Below are 18,150 nucleotides of genomic sequence, written 5' to 3' on the forward strand. Positions count from 1 at the left end.
GGATGGAACTAGAGTGCATCATGCTAAGCGAAATAAGTCAGTCAGAGCAAGACAAATACCATATGATTTCACTCATATGTGGAATTTAAGAAACAAAACTGATAAGCATAGGGGAAGGGAATGAAAAATAAAATAGGTCAAAGTTAGGGAGGGAAACCATGAGAGACTCTTAACTATAAAGCACAAACTGATGTTTTCTGGAGGGGGGTGTGGGTTGGTGGATGGGATAATTGTGTGATAACCATTAAAGAGGGTACTTGGGCATTATATGCAACTGATGAATCAATAAATTCTACCCTGAAATTAATAATACACTATAAGTTAACTAACTTGAATTTAAATAAAACAAAATGACACATAAATGTATACACATAAATGCAAACATATCTGTGTTTATCATACATTAACCCATTTTAATCCCACTCTGTTGGAATAACTTAAAAATCAAATTAAAATAAATTTTTCTCTAGACACACAATTAGGTATATTAATTTCTACACTTTGATGTGTCTGTCATTCAATTATCACACTTAAAAGTCAATTTTATGTTCCTCATTATTTCTATAAATCATGGGATTTTTGAAATAAATGTGTGTATAGCTCCACAGACATCTAAAATTTATATATATAAAGTTGAATTGTAGTTCCATGTGGATATTTATTGTTAAATGTTATCAATTACTCTGAGTCCATATAATGATAAGTATGTATCAAGTCAAATTATTTGTTTCTATGTAAAATGAAACAATTATGTTTTTCTGTATTATAGGATAAAGTCTTTGTCTTTATGAATTCAAACAATTTTGCCAGGTAGACAAAATATCCCCATGTTTAAATTCTATTTTGCATCCAGTTGTTTTGGTATATTTTCAAAGCCATCATATGTACCTGGAAGAGAACCCTGTACCCTCTCTTGAATAACTGTATTTGTGTGAAAAAAATTATTAGGCATTCTGAACAGTATAAAAAATGCATACAGTTTTCTGCAAAATGCACCCAATACATAGTTTTGAATGGTGTGATCAAAAGGATAAAATCATTAATGAAATATCATCTCTAGTTTAGGAACTCATAAATTGATTTTCCAGAGTCCATGTAATTCTAGTTTTCTGTGTCCCCCCTCCCACTTTCAATATGGGACTAGGGGCGCCTGGTTGACTCAGTAGGTTAAGAGTCCAACTCTCGGTTTTGGCTCAGGTCATGGTCTGAGGGTCGTGGGACTGGCCCCAGGATGGGCTCTGTGCTCAGCGTGGATTCTGCTGGAGATTATCTCCCTCTCCTTTTTCTCCTTCCCCTGTTTGTGTGCTCTTTCTCTCTCTCTCTCTCTAAAATAAATACATAATATCTTTAAAAAAATAAATATGACACTAAGACTGTGTTTACATACCTAAAGAGCTGGTCAGATTTTATTTTTACATTTTGAGTTACTTCAAGTTTGTGACACTGAACAGCTATTTGTGCTGTGACACTGAGAAGCTATTTGTGCTTCAATTACTGGAAATATTTTTGTGTAAGGCGACAGTTTTTCTGATTAATTGTGTTTAGTTTTAATGTATCATTAAAATGATCATCTCCATTAATTTTGAAATTAAAGCTAAAAGTGATATGTAATAAAACAAGGAAATACATTTTAAAGTTCATTTTACGGACTGTGGAAAATGACATTTTTTCACCAAAGTTGCATATTCATTTACTTCTGACTATCATGAAATAAAGTAAAAGTTGTAGTATGACTTTTATTTTTCTAATAGCATATCTAATGAAAGCATTGTTTTGTTGTCTCATGATTTGACAAGTATTAAGACAAAAAGTGGAAGTCCTTCTTATTAACTGTATTTCAAAAAGAATAACATTTCTATGAAGTACATCAACAAATAATTAATAAATGTAATACTCCAGAACAAGGGAAAAAGTGCAAATGTCTCTAGAATTCCATTGAAATACTTCTTTTTCACTATTATATCGTTTTGACTACCTGAAACCTAATGCAATGTGATTTTTTTACTTGACGAAAAAATTTTACTCCTACATGAATAGTATCTGTGTATGTGAATAATCAAATATATTTAATCACTTAAAAAAGAGACAGTTTAGGGGCGCCTGGGTAGCGCAGTCGTTAAGGCGTCTGCCTTCGGCTCAGGGCGTGAACCCGGCGTACCGGGATCGAGTCCCACATCAGGCTCCTCTGCTGTGAGCCTGCTTCTTCCTCTCCCACTCCCCCTGCTGTGTTCCCTCTCTTGCTGCCTGTCTCTCTGTCACATAAATAAATAAATAAATAAATAAATAAATAAATAAATAATCTTTAAAAAAAAGAGACAGTTTAAAGCAATTTGGATTGAGATTAGCTAGAATATGAAAAAGGTAAGAGTTGATTCTAATTCCTGGAAATGATTAAATAACTTGGTTGTTCTAAGGGAACTTTTGGCAGAAATTTAGATGGCATTCTTTTTAACTTAAAACATTTGGCGGGGGCATCTGGGTTGCACAGTTGGTTAATTGTCTGACTCTTGATTTCAGCTCAGGTTGTGATCTCAGTGCTCATGAGATCATGCCCTGCATTGGACTCCACTCTCAGCATGGAATCTGCTTCAGACTCTCTCTCCCTCTCCCTCTGCCCCTCTCCCCTGTTCTATCTAAAATAAATAAATCATTAAAAATTTTTTTTTCATCAAACTTGGTATTTTCAGTGAAGGAGGTTAGTCTTGTGCTGGTGATATATAGTATGCCTCTGTATCACACTACCAACTAAACAAACTATACTATTACATCAATTTGTCCAATAATGCACCTATAGAAATAATAATATACATAATAAATCAGCAAATAACCACTATATGTAAAAAAATCCTGCATATATAGTTTATAATATTAAAAGAACAAAATAACTCTGTAATTTAATTAATTTTTATTTTTTATTATGTTCAGTTAGCCACTGTATAGTAGTACATCATTAGTTTTTGATGTAGTGTTCAATGATTCATTAGTTATGTATAATGCCTAGTAAATCTGTAATTTTAAAGTGCAACACTTCCAAAAGTTATAGAAACTTTAAACAAAATTACTGTTGTAAGGAAAAACTTACTAATATAGCTTCAAATAACAAAACAAATAATTAAAAAACTCCACTTAAATATATCTACAATTTTCCTTATTTTTTATATTGAAGGTATATTCATGTGCAATAAAAATAAAACCTTATGACTAACCTAGAATTTTATGTTAATTTTAAATATCACATAAAACCACAGAAATAATGTAGGAACAACCATAATACATGAAGAAATAAATTGCTCAATAGTTCTCTTTTAAAATAGTACTTATACACAATACACAAAGCTTTATATCATCACAGGAGCTTTGAATATGCTAGAAACTTAAATCTATGTAATATTTAAGGTAGACAAAAAATAAGCTACAAAAAAATCTAAAACAACTTGTCTATTACATAAGAGCACATATAGGAAGCATTTACAGGGTGTGGATTAATTTCATATATGGTTTCTTAAGATCTGCTTGTCCTGTATCATTTCTTTTGAGATCAAGCTTCATATCACGCCTATGTAGATACACAATTACAACATCTAATTGAACAGTGATGAGTGCAGGCAATAAAATAATAAAATGAGGCAGTATTGTTTTGTGTTGAAACATATTAGTAAATATTGTACAAAATAGTGGTTACTGGTTGACTGAATCTAAATTCAATTTTTAAGAAGTATTCTGAAGTATATGCATTCTCATTGATAATATGCACAGAACAATCAACAAAGAAAACAGAAGATGTGTACATAAAAGATTAATTAGGGCATCTGGGTGGTTCAGTCCATTAAGTGTCTGACTCTTGATTTTAGCTCAGGTCATGATCTCAGGGTTGTTACATAGAGCCCCACATGAGGCTCCATGCTGGGTGTGCAGTCTGCTCAAGATTCTCTATCTACCCCTCTCCCGATCTCAAGACCCTGAGATCATGACCTGAGCCAAAATCATGCTGGATGCTTAACTGAGCCACCCAGGCACCCCCAACAAAACAGACTTTAAAAGACAGACTGCAATAAGAGACAAAGAAGGGACCCAACATAGAAGCACCCAAATATATAAACCATTTAATAACAAACACAAAGAAACATATTGAAAAGAATACAATAATAGTAGGGAACTTTAATACCCCAGTTACATTAAGGGAGAGATCATCTAAGAAGAAACTCAAGAAGGAAACACTGACTTTGAATGACACTGGACCAGATGGATTTAACAGATATATTCAGAATATTCTATCCTAACATAACAGAATACAAATTCTTTCCAAGTGCACATAGGATCATCTCCATAATAGATCACAGACTAGGTTACAAACCAGGCCTCATCAAATACAAAATGATTGAAGTCATGCCATGCAGTTTTGTAACCACAACACTATGAAACTAGAAGTCAGCCACAAGAAAACATCTGGAAAGACTACTCATATAAGGAAGTTATACAATATGCTACTGGACAATGAATGGGTCAACCAGGAAATCAAAGAAGAAATAAAAAATACATGGGGAAAAACAAAAATGAAAGCATAACAGTCCAAAGACTGGGATGTAGCAAAAGTGGTCATAAAATGGATGATTATACCAGTACAGGCCTCTCTCAAGAAGCAAGAAAAATCTCAAGTAAACAACCTAAATTTACATATAAAGGAGCTAAAAAAGAACAACAAACAAAACCTAAAACCAGCAGAAGGAAGTGAATAAAAAATATTAGATTAGAAATAAATGATATATTAACTAAAAATCAATAGAACAGATCAATGAAACTGGGAGTTGCTTCTTTGACAAAATTAATAAAATTGATAAACCCTTAGCCAGACTTATCAAAAGAAAGAAAGAAAGAAAGAAAAAGGACCCAAATAAATAAAATCACAAATGTGAGAGGAGAAATAACCAACCACAGAAATACAAACAATTACAAGAGGGTAATATGAAAAACCACATGCCAACAAATTGGATAACCTTGAAGAAATGGATACATTCCTAGAAACATTACCAAAACTTCCTGATACATGAAGAAATAGAAAACTCGAACAGTCTTATAATGAGCGAAGAAATTGAATCAGTAATTAAAAAAAAAACTCTCAAGAAACAGAAGTCCAAGGCTAGATGACTTCACAAGCAAAGGCTGCCAAACATTTAAAGAAGAGGTAATGCCTATTCTTCTCTATTTCAAAAGTAGAAAAGGAAAGAAGACTTCCAAATTCATTCTATGAGGCCAGCATTACCATGATACCAAAACCAGATAAAGTCTCCCCTAATAAAGAAAACTATAGGCATCCATAATGAACATGGATGCAAAAGTTCTCAGTAAAATATTAGCAAACTAAATCCAACAATACATTTTTAAAAAGTGTTCACCATGATCAAGTGGGATTTAGTCCTGGTTTGTAGGGGTGGTTCAATATTCCCAAATCAATCAACATGATACACTATATTAATAAAAGAAATGATTAGAACCATATGAGAACTTCAACAGATGCAGAAAAAGCATTTGACAAAACACAATATCCATTCATGATAAAAACACTTAACAAAGTAGGTCTAGAGGGAACAAACTTCAACATAATAAAAGCCATATATGAAAAACCCATATTTAATATCATCCTGAATGGGGAGAATCTGAGAACTTTTCCACTACAGTCAAGAACAAGAGAGGAATGTCCATCCTCAGCATTGTTATTTAACAAGGTACTGGAATTCCTAGATACAGCAATTAGACAACAGAAAGAAAAGGCATCCAAATTGGTAAGGAAGAAGTAAAACTTTCACTATTTGCAGATGACATGATACTATCCATACAAAACCCAAAAGATTCCACCAACAAAATGCTAGAACTCATAAATGAATTCAGTTAAGTCTCAGGATACAAAATCAATGTACAGAAATCTGTTACATTTCTATACACCAACAATGAAGCAGCAGGAGAAACTAAAGAATCAATCCCATTTATAATTGTACTCAAAGCAATAAAATACCTAGGAATAAGCCTACCCAAAGAGGTGAAAGGCCTGTACTCTGGAAAGTATAAAACAATGATGAAAGAAATTGAAGATGATACAAAGAAATGGAAAGATATTCCATGCTCATGGATTGGTGGAAAAAGTATGGTTAAAATGTCCATACTACCAAAGGAAATCTACACATTTAATGCAATCCCTATCAAAATACCGGCAGCACTTTTCAGAGAACTAGAAAAAGCAACCCTAAAATGTGGATGGAACCACAAAAGATTCTGCATAGCCAAAGCAACCTTGAAAATGAAAATTGAAGCTGATTTTTGAACTCTGCATCTGAAACTAATGATGTACTATTTGTTGGTTAATTTAATTTAAATAAAAAAATAAAGTCTTCGGTAAATCTAAAAGAAAGAGAGAAAAGAAAAGCTGGAGGCATCACAAATCTGGACTTTAAGTTATATTACAAAGATGTAGTGATTGAAAGAGTATTGTACTGGTAAAAAATGGACACATAGATCAATCAAACAGAATAGAAAACCCAGAAATGAACCTACAATTATGTGGTCAACTAATCTCCAATGAAGCAGGAAAGAGTATCTGAAGGGAAAAGACAGTTTCTTCAACGAATGGTGTTGGGAAAACTGGGCAGCAATATGCAAAAGAATGAAATTGGGCCACTTTCTTTCCCCATACACAAAAATAAATTCAAAATGGATGAAAGACCTAAATGTGTGACCTAAAACCATAAAAATCCTGGAGGAGAACACAGGCAGTAACCTCTTTCACTCTGGCCATAGGAAATTCTTTCTAGATATGTGTCCTGAGGCAAGAGAAACAAAAGCAAAATTAAATTGTTGGGACTTCATAAAAATAAAAACTTCTGCATAGTGAACAAAAACTAAAAAGCAACCTACAGAATGGGAGAAGATATTTGCAAACAACAGATCTGATAAAGGGTTAGTATCCAAAAACATATAAAACTTATAAAACTCAACACTCAAAAACCAAAGAATCCAATTAAAAGACATGCATAGACATTTTTTTTCAAAGAAGACACACACATGGTCAATAGATACATGAAAAGATGGTGAACATCACTGATCATCAGGGAAATACAAATCAAAACTACAATGAGATATCACTTCACACCTGTCGGAATGTCTAAAATTAACAAGAGAAGAATCAACAGTTGTTAGCAAGGTTGGAGAAAAGGGGACCCTCTTGCACTGTTGGTGGGAATGCAAACTGGTGCAACCACTCTGGAAACAGTAGGGAGATTCCTCAAAAACTTAAAAATAGAACTGCCCTATGATCCAGCAATTGCAGTACTAGGTATTTACCCAAAGAATACAAAAATATGAATCTGAAAGGATATATACACCCCAATGTTTATAGCAGCATTACCTACAGTAGTCAAACTGTGGAAACAAGATTCCTCAAAAAGTTAAAAATAGAACTGCCCTATGATCCAGCGATTGTACTACTAGGTATTTACCCAAAGAATACAAAAATACAAATCTGAAAGGATATACGCACCCCAATGTTTATAGCAGCATTACCTACAGTAGTCAAACTATGGAAACAGTCCAAGCATCCATTGACGGATGAATGGATAAAGAAGAGGCAGAGATATACATACACATATATATGTATGTATATGGAGAAAAAGCATTTTGAAATCCCTATCAAAAAAGTATTTTGTTAGGGATTGCATTAATGTGTAGATTGCTTTGGGTAGTATGGATATTTTAACAATATTTGTTCTACCAATCCATGAGCATGGAATGTCTTTCCATTTCTTTGTATCATCTTCAATTTCTTTCATCATTGTTTTATACTTTCCAGAGTACAGGCCTTTCACTTCTTTGGGTGGGGTTATTCCTAGGTATTTTATTGTTTGGGGTACAATTATAAATGGGATTGATTCTTTAGTTTCTCCTTCAGCTGCTTCATGTATATGTATATACATATATCTCTATCTATATATATGAGTATTACTCATCTTTAAAGAAAGAATGTGATCTTGCCATTTGCACCAACATAGATGGAGCTACAGAACTATCTGGAATTTGAATAAAAATATTAAAAATGTTTTATTGTGAGAGAGAAAGTCGCAGCTTTAAAAATACAGTTTCTATTTTTATCATCTGCAAAGATGACACCCATAAAGCTATTGAATTTTTTTAAAGATTCTGGATAACTATTTCAAGACATTTTCATCTTCAAATATACAAAGGAGTGATTAGGAGTGTTTCTTATTGCAGTAACAAGGAAAAGGAACCCTGTAGCTGAAGAAAAATGAAGTATTTTCCTTAGCTCAAAGACTGTGCAAAAAAGGAGAGACCAGGATGGTCTTGATATAAGCATTTAAAATGTATATACATGATAATTACATGTACGAATGGTCATGAAGCCACAGTCATTTATTGTGGGACATTTGAAGTACTGTCATTTGGGGAGGGGACCATCATTTTATTCACAGTTAAATCAAGACTATGGATTTTGGAAACTCCTACCTTTAGTACACCTTGGTACCTGCAGGGCAGCGACACTAGGGGTATAAGTTGGTTCAATTTTGACATCTTTGGAATGATTTGAATTAAACACTTAATTTATCAGAAAGAAATGGGAGGGGAATTATAAAGTTATTATATATGAATATCTTTCACAAAGGTAAATTTTAATTTTAAATATATTTTACAACAGTTGTTTATAAGTATGTAATACAATATTGTAACTTACATGACAGTTTCATCACTAGTAAAATAGTTACAGTCACAGTCATTATAATTAACTAAGTAATTTTTTAAAAGTCAGATAGCAAGTATGTCAAGGAACTTAACATCATTGTGTATATAGATAATAAAACAAATTCTACTCGTACTTTGTAAGGTAAAATCACACACAATGAAGCATTTGAATGAAAATCCAGGAAACATATGTTATGTCATAATTATAAAGGTCTGTTATACTCCCTTTTGTCCCAAGAAATCACATAAAAAATTATGCTAGTAGTATCAGTAAGTCATAAGCAGTTTAAAGAATATCACATAAAATTGGGACATGTTGTTCTTTCCTCAATAAAATATAATATACACTCAAGTTGAGGCATTTAGTCATTTGTGTAGGAAATTAATTGACATACTGGGAAAAATGAGTTAATTTGAAAGCAAAGTATTCAAAGCAATGATATATATTCAGTAATTTAGTGTCAGAGAAATAAAATTAGATGTGTCACTATTTAGATATGACTCTAGTGCCTTATATTTTCCTAAGTAGTTCACAATTAAGATAAAATCTTTTTAGCTATGCTATCTAAATCCTTGTTTCTCTTCTCGTATGACTGGAGCTATTTCAGGGAATATAAATAACTTTACATTATCCTTTTAATAGATAAATATAGGAAGAACTTATTTTTTCACTATTTATAGAAAAAGGAAACATGATTACAACAAAAATAATTTTGTAATAATTAAAGCAATGGAACAACATGATTGTCATCAATATAAAAACCAATAAGAACATTTTATATCATCCAACTTTTAAGCATTAATGATAGGTAATTATAATTATTTTCTCAAAATCACTTTGTTAGTGAATCTTTTCAGGAAAAAAAATAAAGTGTTCTTTTGTCCTTTGTTTTTGGTCTTAAAAAATTCTCTTGCCCTGGATATCTTTCAGAGGGTAGCTTGGATAGTTCAGCTTCACTTCCAAACTCCCAGAGATGTTATTTAAACTTTTCAGCAATCAGGGCAAGTAATTCCATGCTGAATGATTGATATAGTAATCATAAATTTGTACAATAAGACAGTATTGCATTACATTACAGTTGTTGACATTTAGAGTAAGTAAATGGAGAAGCAGCATAACAAAAATATTTTATTACACTGCACTGTTTCTTCCACAAATTTTAAATTTTGATGGCAAGATTATAGCTAAAGTAAGCATTAAGTTCATTGGGACATCCTTTTTAAGGTTTTTTTTGTTGTTGTTGTTTTGTTTCGTTTTTTGTTTTTTGCTTTCCTTTATAATAGGAAATCCAGGTTATAAAATCAATGATCTCAGCCAAATTTTGAAATCACAAATTGTTGGAATTTTTGTAAGATGAATGGAATTATGTTGTTTCTGTAAAGTTATATCTCACTGCAGATTTCAATAGTTGATGCCCTGGAATCAGTCTAGGACAAGAAAAATAACAGGTTATCAAAATCAGATGGTTATGTTCTAGGAGTCTGAGTTGCCAAGCAATATAGATGCACAAAATCAAAGTTATTGAATTTAATAGTTAGTTCCAATCCTATTCCAAGCTAACTCAGACTCCTGTTATCATTTTGAATCCATGTATAATACCTACACATGGTTACATCCATGAATTAGTTTACAAACCTTCCACTATTGGTTTTACATCATTTCTGAAACTGCAAAACTACTCAAACTCCAATCACAGAAATTGGTTAGAATGTTTTTAAATAAAGCACCTCAAATACATGTCTAAGACAGTGACTAGTACATAAAAGACTCTCACGAAATGGTACTTTCATTTTTATTCTCCTCTATTTTTCAAGTGTATAGTCTTCACAATATTTTAATGGAAGAAGTAGTCTAAGCTAGACTTGATTTTGGTAGTATTTCTTTTACATGGCAGCTATCAAAATTGATTCTAAAATGGTTATACTTATTGTTTTTCTAGTTGTACCAAGCAGATGTTATCTGTATGCTCTGAAATGTGTTAATTGAAGGTAAACTGTAGAATGATCTTTTAAATTTCATGTTTTTCCCTTTTTCTGCAATATATGCCCTCCAGAATACTTAAAAAAATTATACCAAAGAAGAGCATCATATTTCCAAGGTATAAATGGTTTTGTGAAACAGATACATTTCTCTTTTTTTAAGATTTTATTTATTTATTAGAGAGAGCGAGTGCAAGGGGCAGAGGGAGAGGGAGAAGCAGACTCCCCACTGAGCAGGGAGCCCAATGTGGGGCTTAATCCCAGAACTCTGGGATCATGACCTGAGCCGAGGGCAGACACTTAACCAACTGAGCCACCGGGGTGCCCCAAAACAGATATATTTTTAATGAATGTTCCATCATTTTTCAGAACATCTGAGTCAAAATAATTATACAAAATTTGATTGCTGTTGAAAACATGAAATTTCTGATAAATCTCCTTATATATTATAGCCTACTACAACCATTTCATTTTTTTCCTTTCATTTTCTATTTAGGCGAGCAATGAGCTAAATGTAAATATCACCCCAAAGTCTCCTTTTGAAAATGTATTTCACACTTTGTTCAAAATCAGTTGGAACATTTTTGCCTTCTGCTAACAATAGTATTTTATTTCATTGTCAGAATTTCCTTAAGGAACAATTTTTGTTGTGTTGGTTGACACTTTTCCCCATTTTGTGTGATCTTTCTTTAAAAAGAAGGCACCTTCTATATTGAAAGTTTTAAATACATGTATTCTTCTTTAGTGCTCACTTACCTTAGCATTCTTCAACATCAGTAAATATAAGATGCCTCTCCTGGCATTAATCAGAAATTGAAGAATATGTAGAAAGGGTGAAGAATATTACAAATGTAGCACAAAATATAAGAATCAAATTATTTTTAATATCACATTAATTTGCCTAAGTTCAACAATTCATGTCCAGCAGATATTTAGTAATTTAGTAATGTGAACCAATGACAGAAAATATATAATTTATCTATTTTTTAAGATGTGAAAAAATAAAATAAGTCATCTGAAAATTAATTGACTGTAAAATGGTCCTTTCACCTAATAAAAACCTAGTGATAACCAAGAACTTATTCTAATTAGCATTTACTTTTCATATTTTGCCTATCTCATGAAGTTATTTGTCCTGTGTTTAGGAAAAGATCTCTTAGCTAAATAAAAGAAAATGTCATTGTGGAAAAAGTTATTAATTTATTTGACATTTTAAGAATTACAAAATATCAAAAAATAAAAATAAAAAGAGGAGAATGTTTGGAAAATATTTCAATTTTCTCTTCATTTACACCTTGCTTACTGTACATTCATATTCTCAAGTAAAATAAATCTAGCCCATAAAACATCTCCATGCCTTCAAAAACTGTTGAAACCAGAATTTACTCTTTTAACAAACTTCATGAGCCAGTCTAGCACAAATGATAATCTGCTAATGTAATTCACAAGCCACACCCCCTTTATATACATTTTAAAGTGAGCCACAAATTTAGTCCAGGGAAAAGTGTTATTAAAATACAACACACACACACACACACACACACACACACACATACACAAAGTACTCAATACACAGAAATTTTTATTCATAAAGGATAATTTCCTGTTGAGAAATGTTTATAATAAATAGACTAATAGCAGTAAAAATTAGAAAATTATAGCACCTTAATGAATGATTACATATAAACAGAAACAAACGTTGAGGAGATGTTAGGCATCTAACACCTTTTACCTTGTAACTCATTCAAAGCATAACAGAACTCTGTATACAGAGAATAGGGTTCTATTTTACTATCTGCAATAGCATAATTGTGGACATATTGTAACAAAAATGCACCCACAACTGGAGTTTTTATCTTCCACTGTGTGATTAAGAATGGTTAAGGTTACTGTATAATTTAAATATGCATATTCTTGAATGACCTCAATTCTTAAAACCATTTCTTAAATTATGGTAAATTATTATTTTCATAGTTATTTTGAATTCTGATAGATTTTTTTTATTATTTCTAACTTTGGTGAAAAGATACCCAGTTTGACTTTAACATTACAATCATTTTATTAAGTCTGAATAGGTTTTCAAAAGTCTTTATTCACTGAAACTGAGATGAAGATTTTTTTTTAAAGATTTTATTTATTTATTTGAGAGAGACAGCCAGCGAAAGAGGGAACACAAGCAGGGGGAGTGGGAGAGGAAGAAGCAGGCTTCCAGCCGAGGAGCCTGATGTGGGGCTTGATCCCATAACGCCGGGATCACGCCCTGAGCTGAAGGCAGACGCTTAACGACTGCACTACCCAGGCACCCCCTGAAGATCTTTTTTAAAAGTAACACAGACAAAACAATAAAATCAACATGTGATATAATTTCAAACAGAGAAAAGATGTAGATAAATTCTATTGCTTGACTTTATTAAATAAGTAACCATACTTAAATCATTTAATTTATTTACGAATTTCTAGATAAATTTGTAATCATTTCTCAACAGAATATAGATAAAAATCACTGTATAAGCTCTTGTTTTCATAAGTTTACTGGGTTTTAAATTATTATACATAGATTTCTTGGGTCTTAATATGCCCATATTTTCCTTCACTTCCATTAAAAAAACAAACATATTTCATTAGCCAAAAGTCATTATCTTTTAAAAATGTCTCCTGGAGGGCTTTCAATATCTTGCACAAATATGCAAATACTTAAATGGATGTCCCAAATAGAGATCTAATATATTTTTCATGTTCTGGCTTGAAGATGAGAATGAGTAACATGCCTTTATTTTTATTTTTTTTTAGAGATTCTTTTTTTTTTAAAGATTTTATTTATTTATTCGACAGAGATAGAGACAGCCAGCGAGAGAGGGAACACAAGCAGGGGGGAGTGGGAGAGGAAGAAGCAGGCTCATAGCGGAGGAGCTTGATGGGGGACTCGATCCCCTAACGCTGGGATCACGCCCTGAGCCAAAGGCAGACGCTTAACCGCTGTGCCATCCAGGCGCCCCATGCCTTTATTTTTCTAATCCCATTCTTGTTACATTGTGTAAATAAAGATTTTTATGAACAGAATAATGGTGGGTTCCTAATCTAAAAATAACATTCTCTTTTCATTGTGGCAGTTTGGGAGTAGAGTAGGTAGGGAGGATATATTGATGCTATTTTATTTTCTTGAGCAGACACAGATTTTCCCAAGTGAAGCTGGGATTCTCAACACCATTAAGCATCAAGACCTTACCAGATTCTAAAAAGCTTTACTGTGATGTATCTGGCCCTGACTGTTTTGAATCTCATGCAAATAATGATCCTGAGGACAGTGCCAGGACCTTTGTTTTAGGGTTTTTCCAGTATATTCTCTAACAAGAAGTGTCATACTTCCATTTGCAAACAACATTGCCCCTATTATAGTCATCATTCGGCACCCAATTTTCCTACCATCAGCAGTCATTTTACCCTGATTTTCTACCAAATTTAAAATGAAACCATATATTTATTTTGATACTTCTACAGAATATAATCATTTTGATTGTTGAAGTCAATACAATAGATTCTGTAAAGTTCTACTTCAACTGAAAATAATTTTAAGAAATAAAAGTTAGAAAGCTTAGTTAGAAACTTGGATTACCTACCGGTCTAGTGTGTACAGACACAGGAGTTTTGAATGTTGTCACTGAATAGCTGCACTCAGAAACACTGTAAGGATCAGAACTGCTGGAGGAACACTTAGAGATGGAATCACAGGCCACAAAGGTGTTATCAAGTGGCAGTTCCTGGATGATGTGGTGCTTTGAATTCAGGGGAGTTTCAGGCTGGATCTGGAAGGCAGGCTGTGGAGAGACAGATTTGTAGTGCCTGGCCAAATCAGGGCTGTCAAGCTTGAAGGTAGTAGGTATAGTGCCCCACTTGTACTTGCCCATGGTTTGTTCTTCCAGCTCAATGGGAAGGTCTAATGTGACACTGTTTCCATCATTGTCAGCACCATCTGCCTTAGTTTCTTCAATAGTGACAAAGTTAAGCAGCAAGTTCTTAGGGGCATGCTTCTTCTTTTTCTTCTTCTTCTTCTTTTTCTTCTTCTTCTTCATCATCATCATTATCATCTGCCTGTTTTCTGTTTTTGGAGTAACCCATTCAGAATTAGCCTTGTTTTTCTGAGCAGCCTTAAGGTGTGGTGATTGGCAGCATCTTACTACAGCAGTAATGAAAATAACAAGGATGACAGTTATGGTGCCAGCAATAATAGCAGCCATGATCTTGACATAGTCACTGGTTGGTGAGGATGCATCAGTTGTCTCAATATTTGGGGTCACTGGTGTTTCAATGCTTTTGTGCACCAGTTCATGAATCCATGTAGCATTGGTCACTGATTCATTCACAAATAGATTAACAATAACAACATTGAAGAGAGATTCAGGTTGTCCTAAGTCCTTCGCTTTAACTATCAGTCTGTGTAAACCAAGGTCTGTAACAACACATTTCTCCTTTAGTGTGATGTTGCCTGTTGTTTGGTCAATAATAAACAGACCTTTTGTGTTTCCTTCTACAATGCTGTAACGAAGCTCTGCATTCATGCCAGTGTCATTGTCAACAGCAAGTACTGTAAAGACCACTGTGCCTGGATTAGTGGATGGTAGAACCAATTCATAGGAGTTGTTGGAAGAAGGGGCAATGAAAACTGGTTTGTTGTCATTGACATCAACCACATTTATGGTCACTTTGGCAGTTGAAGAATGTGATACCTTACCACCATCCTCAGCCTTTACATAGAAAGTATAAGATTCTTGTTTTTCTCTGTCAAATGAAATATTTGGTCGGATGACACCAGTCTGTGGATCAATGGTGAAGTCATCATTCACATCGAAAATGGAGAGAGTGACTGCAGAATTTTCTCCATAATCCGGATCAGTTACAGTGATTAGTCCTACTGTGCCATGTCTTGGAAGGTTTTCTGGGACATAGAAGTTGTACTCATTGTGAGTAAAAATTGGACTATTATCATTCTGATCAAGAATGGTCACTAAAACCGTGGCATTGGTCATTAAGGATGGCATCCCATTATCTTTTGCCAGAACTGTGAAGGAATATTTTTCCCGTTTTTCTCTATCTAGTTTCTTCACTGCAGTCAGAATGCCTGTATGCTGATCCAGGTTGAATTCAGATGGAGCATCAACACCTAGCAGATAATTGATCTCAGCATTGTGCCCACTGTCTGAATCCGTTGCACTTATTTTTGTCAACTTGGTGCCAGGAGAGTTATTCTCAGGAAGAGAAAGACTTATGAAAGGCTGGGTGAAAACAGGAGCATTGTCATTTTCATCTTTCACTTTGACAAGGAGCATGGATGATTGATTCAAAGGAGGTTTGCCAGCATCCGCAGCTAGTAATTTAATGGCATATTCTCTCGTGGACTCATAGTCAAGATATGCAGCAGTCTCCAGGAGGAACTGATTACTGAATACTGGCCTTAATCTGAAAGGGACTTCATGATCTGTGAAGCATGTCACCATGCCATTATTGTTAGCATCTTTATCTGTCACAGTTACAAGAGCAATTTTGGTGTTGAGTGGAGCATTTTCTGAAAGAACCACAGTGCCATTGATTGGATTAATAATGTATCTTATGTCAATTGATGGGGCATTATCATTGATATCTGTAACATTTACTAGAACCATTGCTCTTGCTGGCATCAATCCACCATCACTTGCCAAAACCAGTAACTTGTGGTTTGGTGATTCCTCCCTATCCAGTGGTTGTTTGATTGTGATAAGTCCAGTGGTAGTGTTAAGGTGAAATAGCCTTTTGGCGATGTTGGAGACTAGATTGCTGAAATAGAAGTGAATCTTGGCATTTTCACCTATGTCGGCATCTGTGGCATGGAGTTGTGTCACTGAAGTACCTACAGGAGCATTTTCTGGTATATTGACTTCAATCCCATCCTCCTTGAAGACTGGGCTGTTGTCATTTGTATCAGCAACACTTATTTGCAAAATAGCGGTACTGGATCTTTGAGGAAAGCCACCATCTTCAACCTTTACTTTCATTATATATGTATCCTTCTCTTCCCTATCTAACTCCTTTTGAACAATCAGCTGTGGCATCTTGTCTCCTTCTGGTGTTTCAATGACATCAAGCCCAAAAGTACTTTGACCCTAGAAAATATATAATGAAACATATTTTAACTTATGTAATGAGGCCAGTGTTCAAACTATTGAAGCCACATGACATAGGATCAGCTAAGAAATAGATGTCAGAAGACTTAAATTCTAAGTCCCAAATCTGTCTGTAACTAGTACTGTGACCACAAGTAAGTTGCTTAACATCTTCATGCATTTGTAAAATTAGAGAGTTGTGCTATAAGAGGGTCTGAGAGCTTTTCAGTTCATGGCATTTTATGGCAATTAGTGTAACTCACGTACATAAAGTATTAAAGTCTACAAAAGGAAAAAGTATAAAGAGTTGTCAGTGTCTCACATGGTGAATTAAGTTATGAGTGAATGAACTGAGGCAAGATGGCAGGAGAGTAGGGGACCTCATTTCATCTAGACCCTTGAATTTAGCTAGATAACTATCAAACTATTCTGAACACCCGTGAACTCAGTCTGAGATGTAAGAAAAAAAAATTGGAACTCTACAAGTAGAAAATCCACTGCTTTTTTGCAAGGTAGGAGGTGTGAAGACATGAATCTGAGGGGAGATATTGAGAGATAAATGGAGGGGGGAAGGAGCCTCCATAAGTTGGCTACCAGAAAGTGATATAGCCCTGGAGGGCAAACTCAGAACCCTTAGAAATCTGCTCCAATGAGAGATATCCCTGTCTGAAAGTGGCTCAGGGGATGAAAAGGGTAGAATTCTACATGGCTCAGTGTGGTCTCAGGATCCCAGGACTCACAGAACTAACAAAGGTGCCTGAACTGGTAGAGTGCCCAAGCAGTGGAGTGGTTATGGTCAGTGAGCATGAGAGGGGACTCTCAGCTTAGGTGACCATAAACTGCCAGCCAGCTGTCTGGGTGACCTCTCTCCACCTGGACACCCAGCAGCAGACTGGAATGGGTGGACCATCTGTCATCCCCCAGGAGGGGCAGAATGGGTGTACCCATGATCTGGCAAAAGCTCTCAGGTTGGTGGCCCCATAAAGGACAGTAAGGATACATTCAGCCATTCCTCAGGAGTGGCAGAGTGGGTACACGCATGAGTCTGCAATCACTCTCAGGGTCAGAGCAATGCAAAGGGCTGTAATGTGGGACCCTCGGACTCCCCCCAGGAGGATTGCTGTGAGCATACATCATGGGAGTATGTGGAGTTTGACACACACAATAGTGAAGACCGTTTGTCCTAGAGGGTTTACTGAAGAGGGGGGACAGCAGTCTTTCATCTCTGAGGCTGGAGATCAGGGCAGAGACATTTTTATATTGATCCCCTAAGGAGGTATGGAAAGCCTTCAGG

At 34.5% G+C, this 18,150-nt stretch overlaps 1 protein-coding gene across 5 annotated transcripts in view; it reads right to left on the reverse strand.

Moving 5' to 3' along the window:
- The window catches only part of LOC123787673 (protocadherin-11 X-linked), a 509,534-nt gene that overhangs the window by 346,885 nt on the left and 144,499 nt on the right, over positions 1–18,150 (reverse strand). For 4 of the 5 annotated variants that reach the window (XM_087860051.1, XM_087860053.1, XM_087860052.1 and 1 more), the window contains exon 3: positions 14,340–16,856. In XM_087860051.1, the coding sequence (XP_087716177.1) occupies positions 14,340–16,856 (2,517 nt within the window). Of the gene's footprint in view, positions 1–416; positions 10,171–14,339; positions 16,857–18,150 lie in introns of those variants that run through there. The other variant, XM_087860054.1, reaches the window with a different exon arrangement.

Source organism: Ursus americanus, chromosome X (genome assembly GCF_024610735.1).
Source record: "Ursus americanus isolate L20-20 chromosome X, mUrsAme1.1.p, whole genome shotgun sequence".
NCBI lineage: Eukaryota > Metazoa > Chordata > Mammalia > Carnivora > Ursidae > Ursus > Ursus americanus.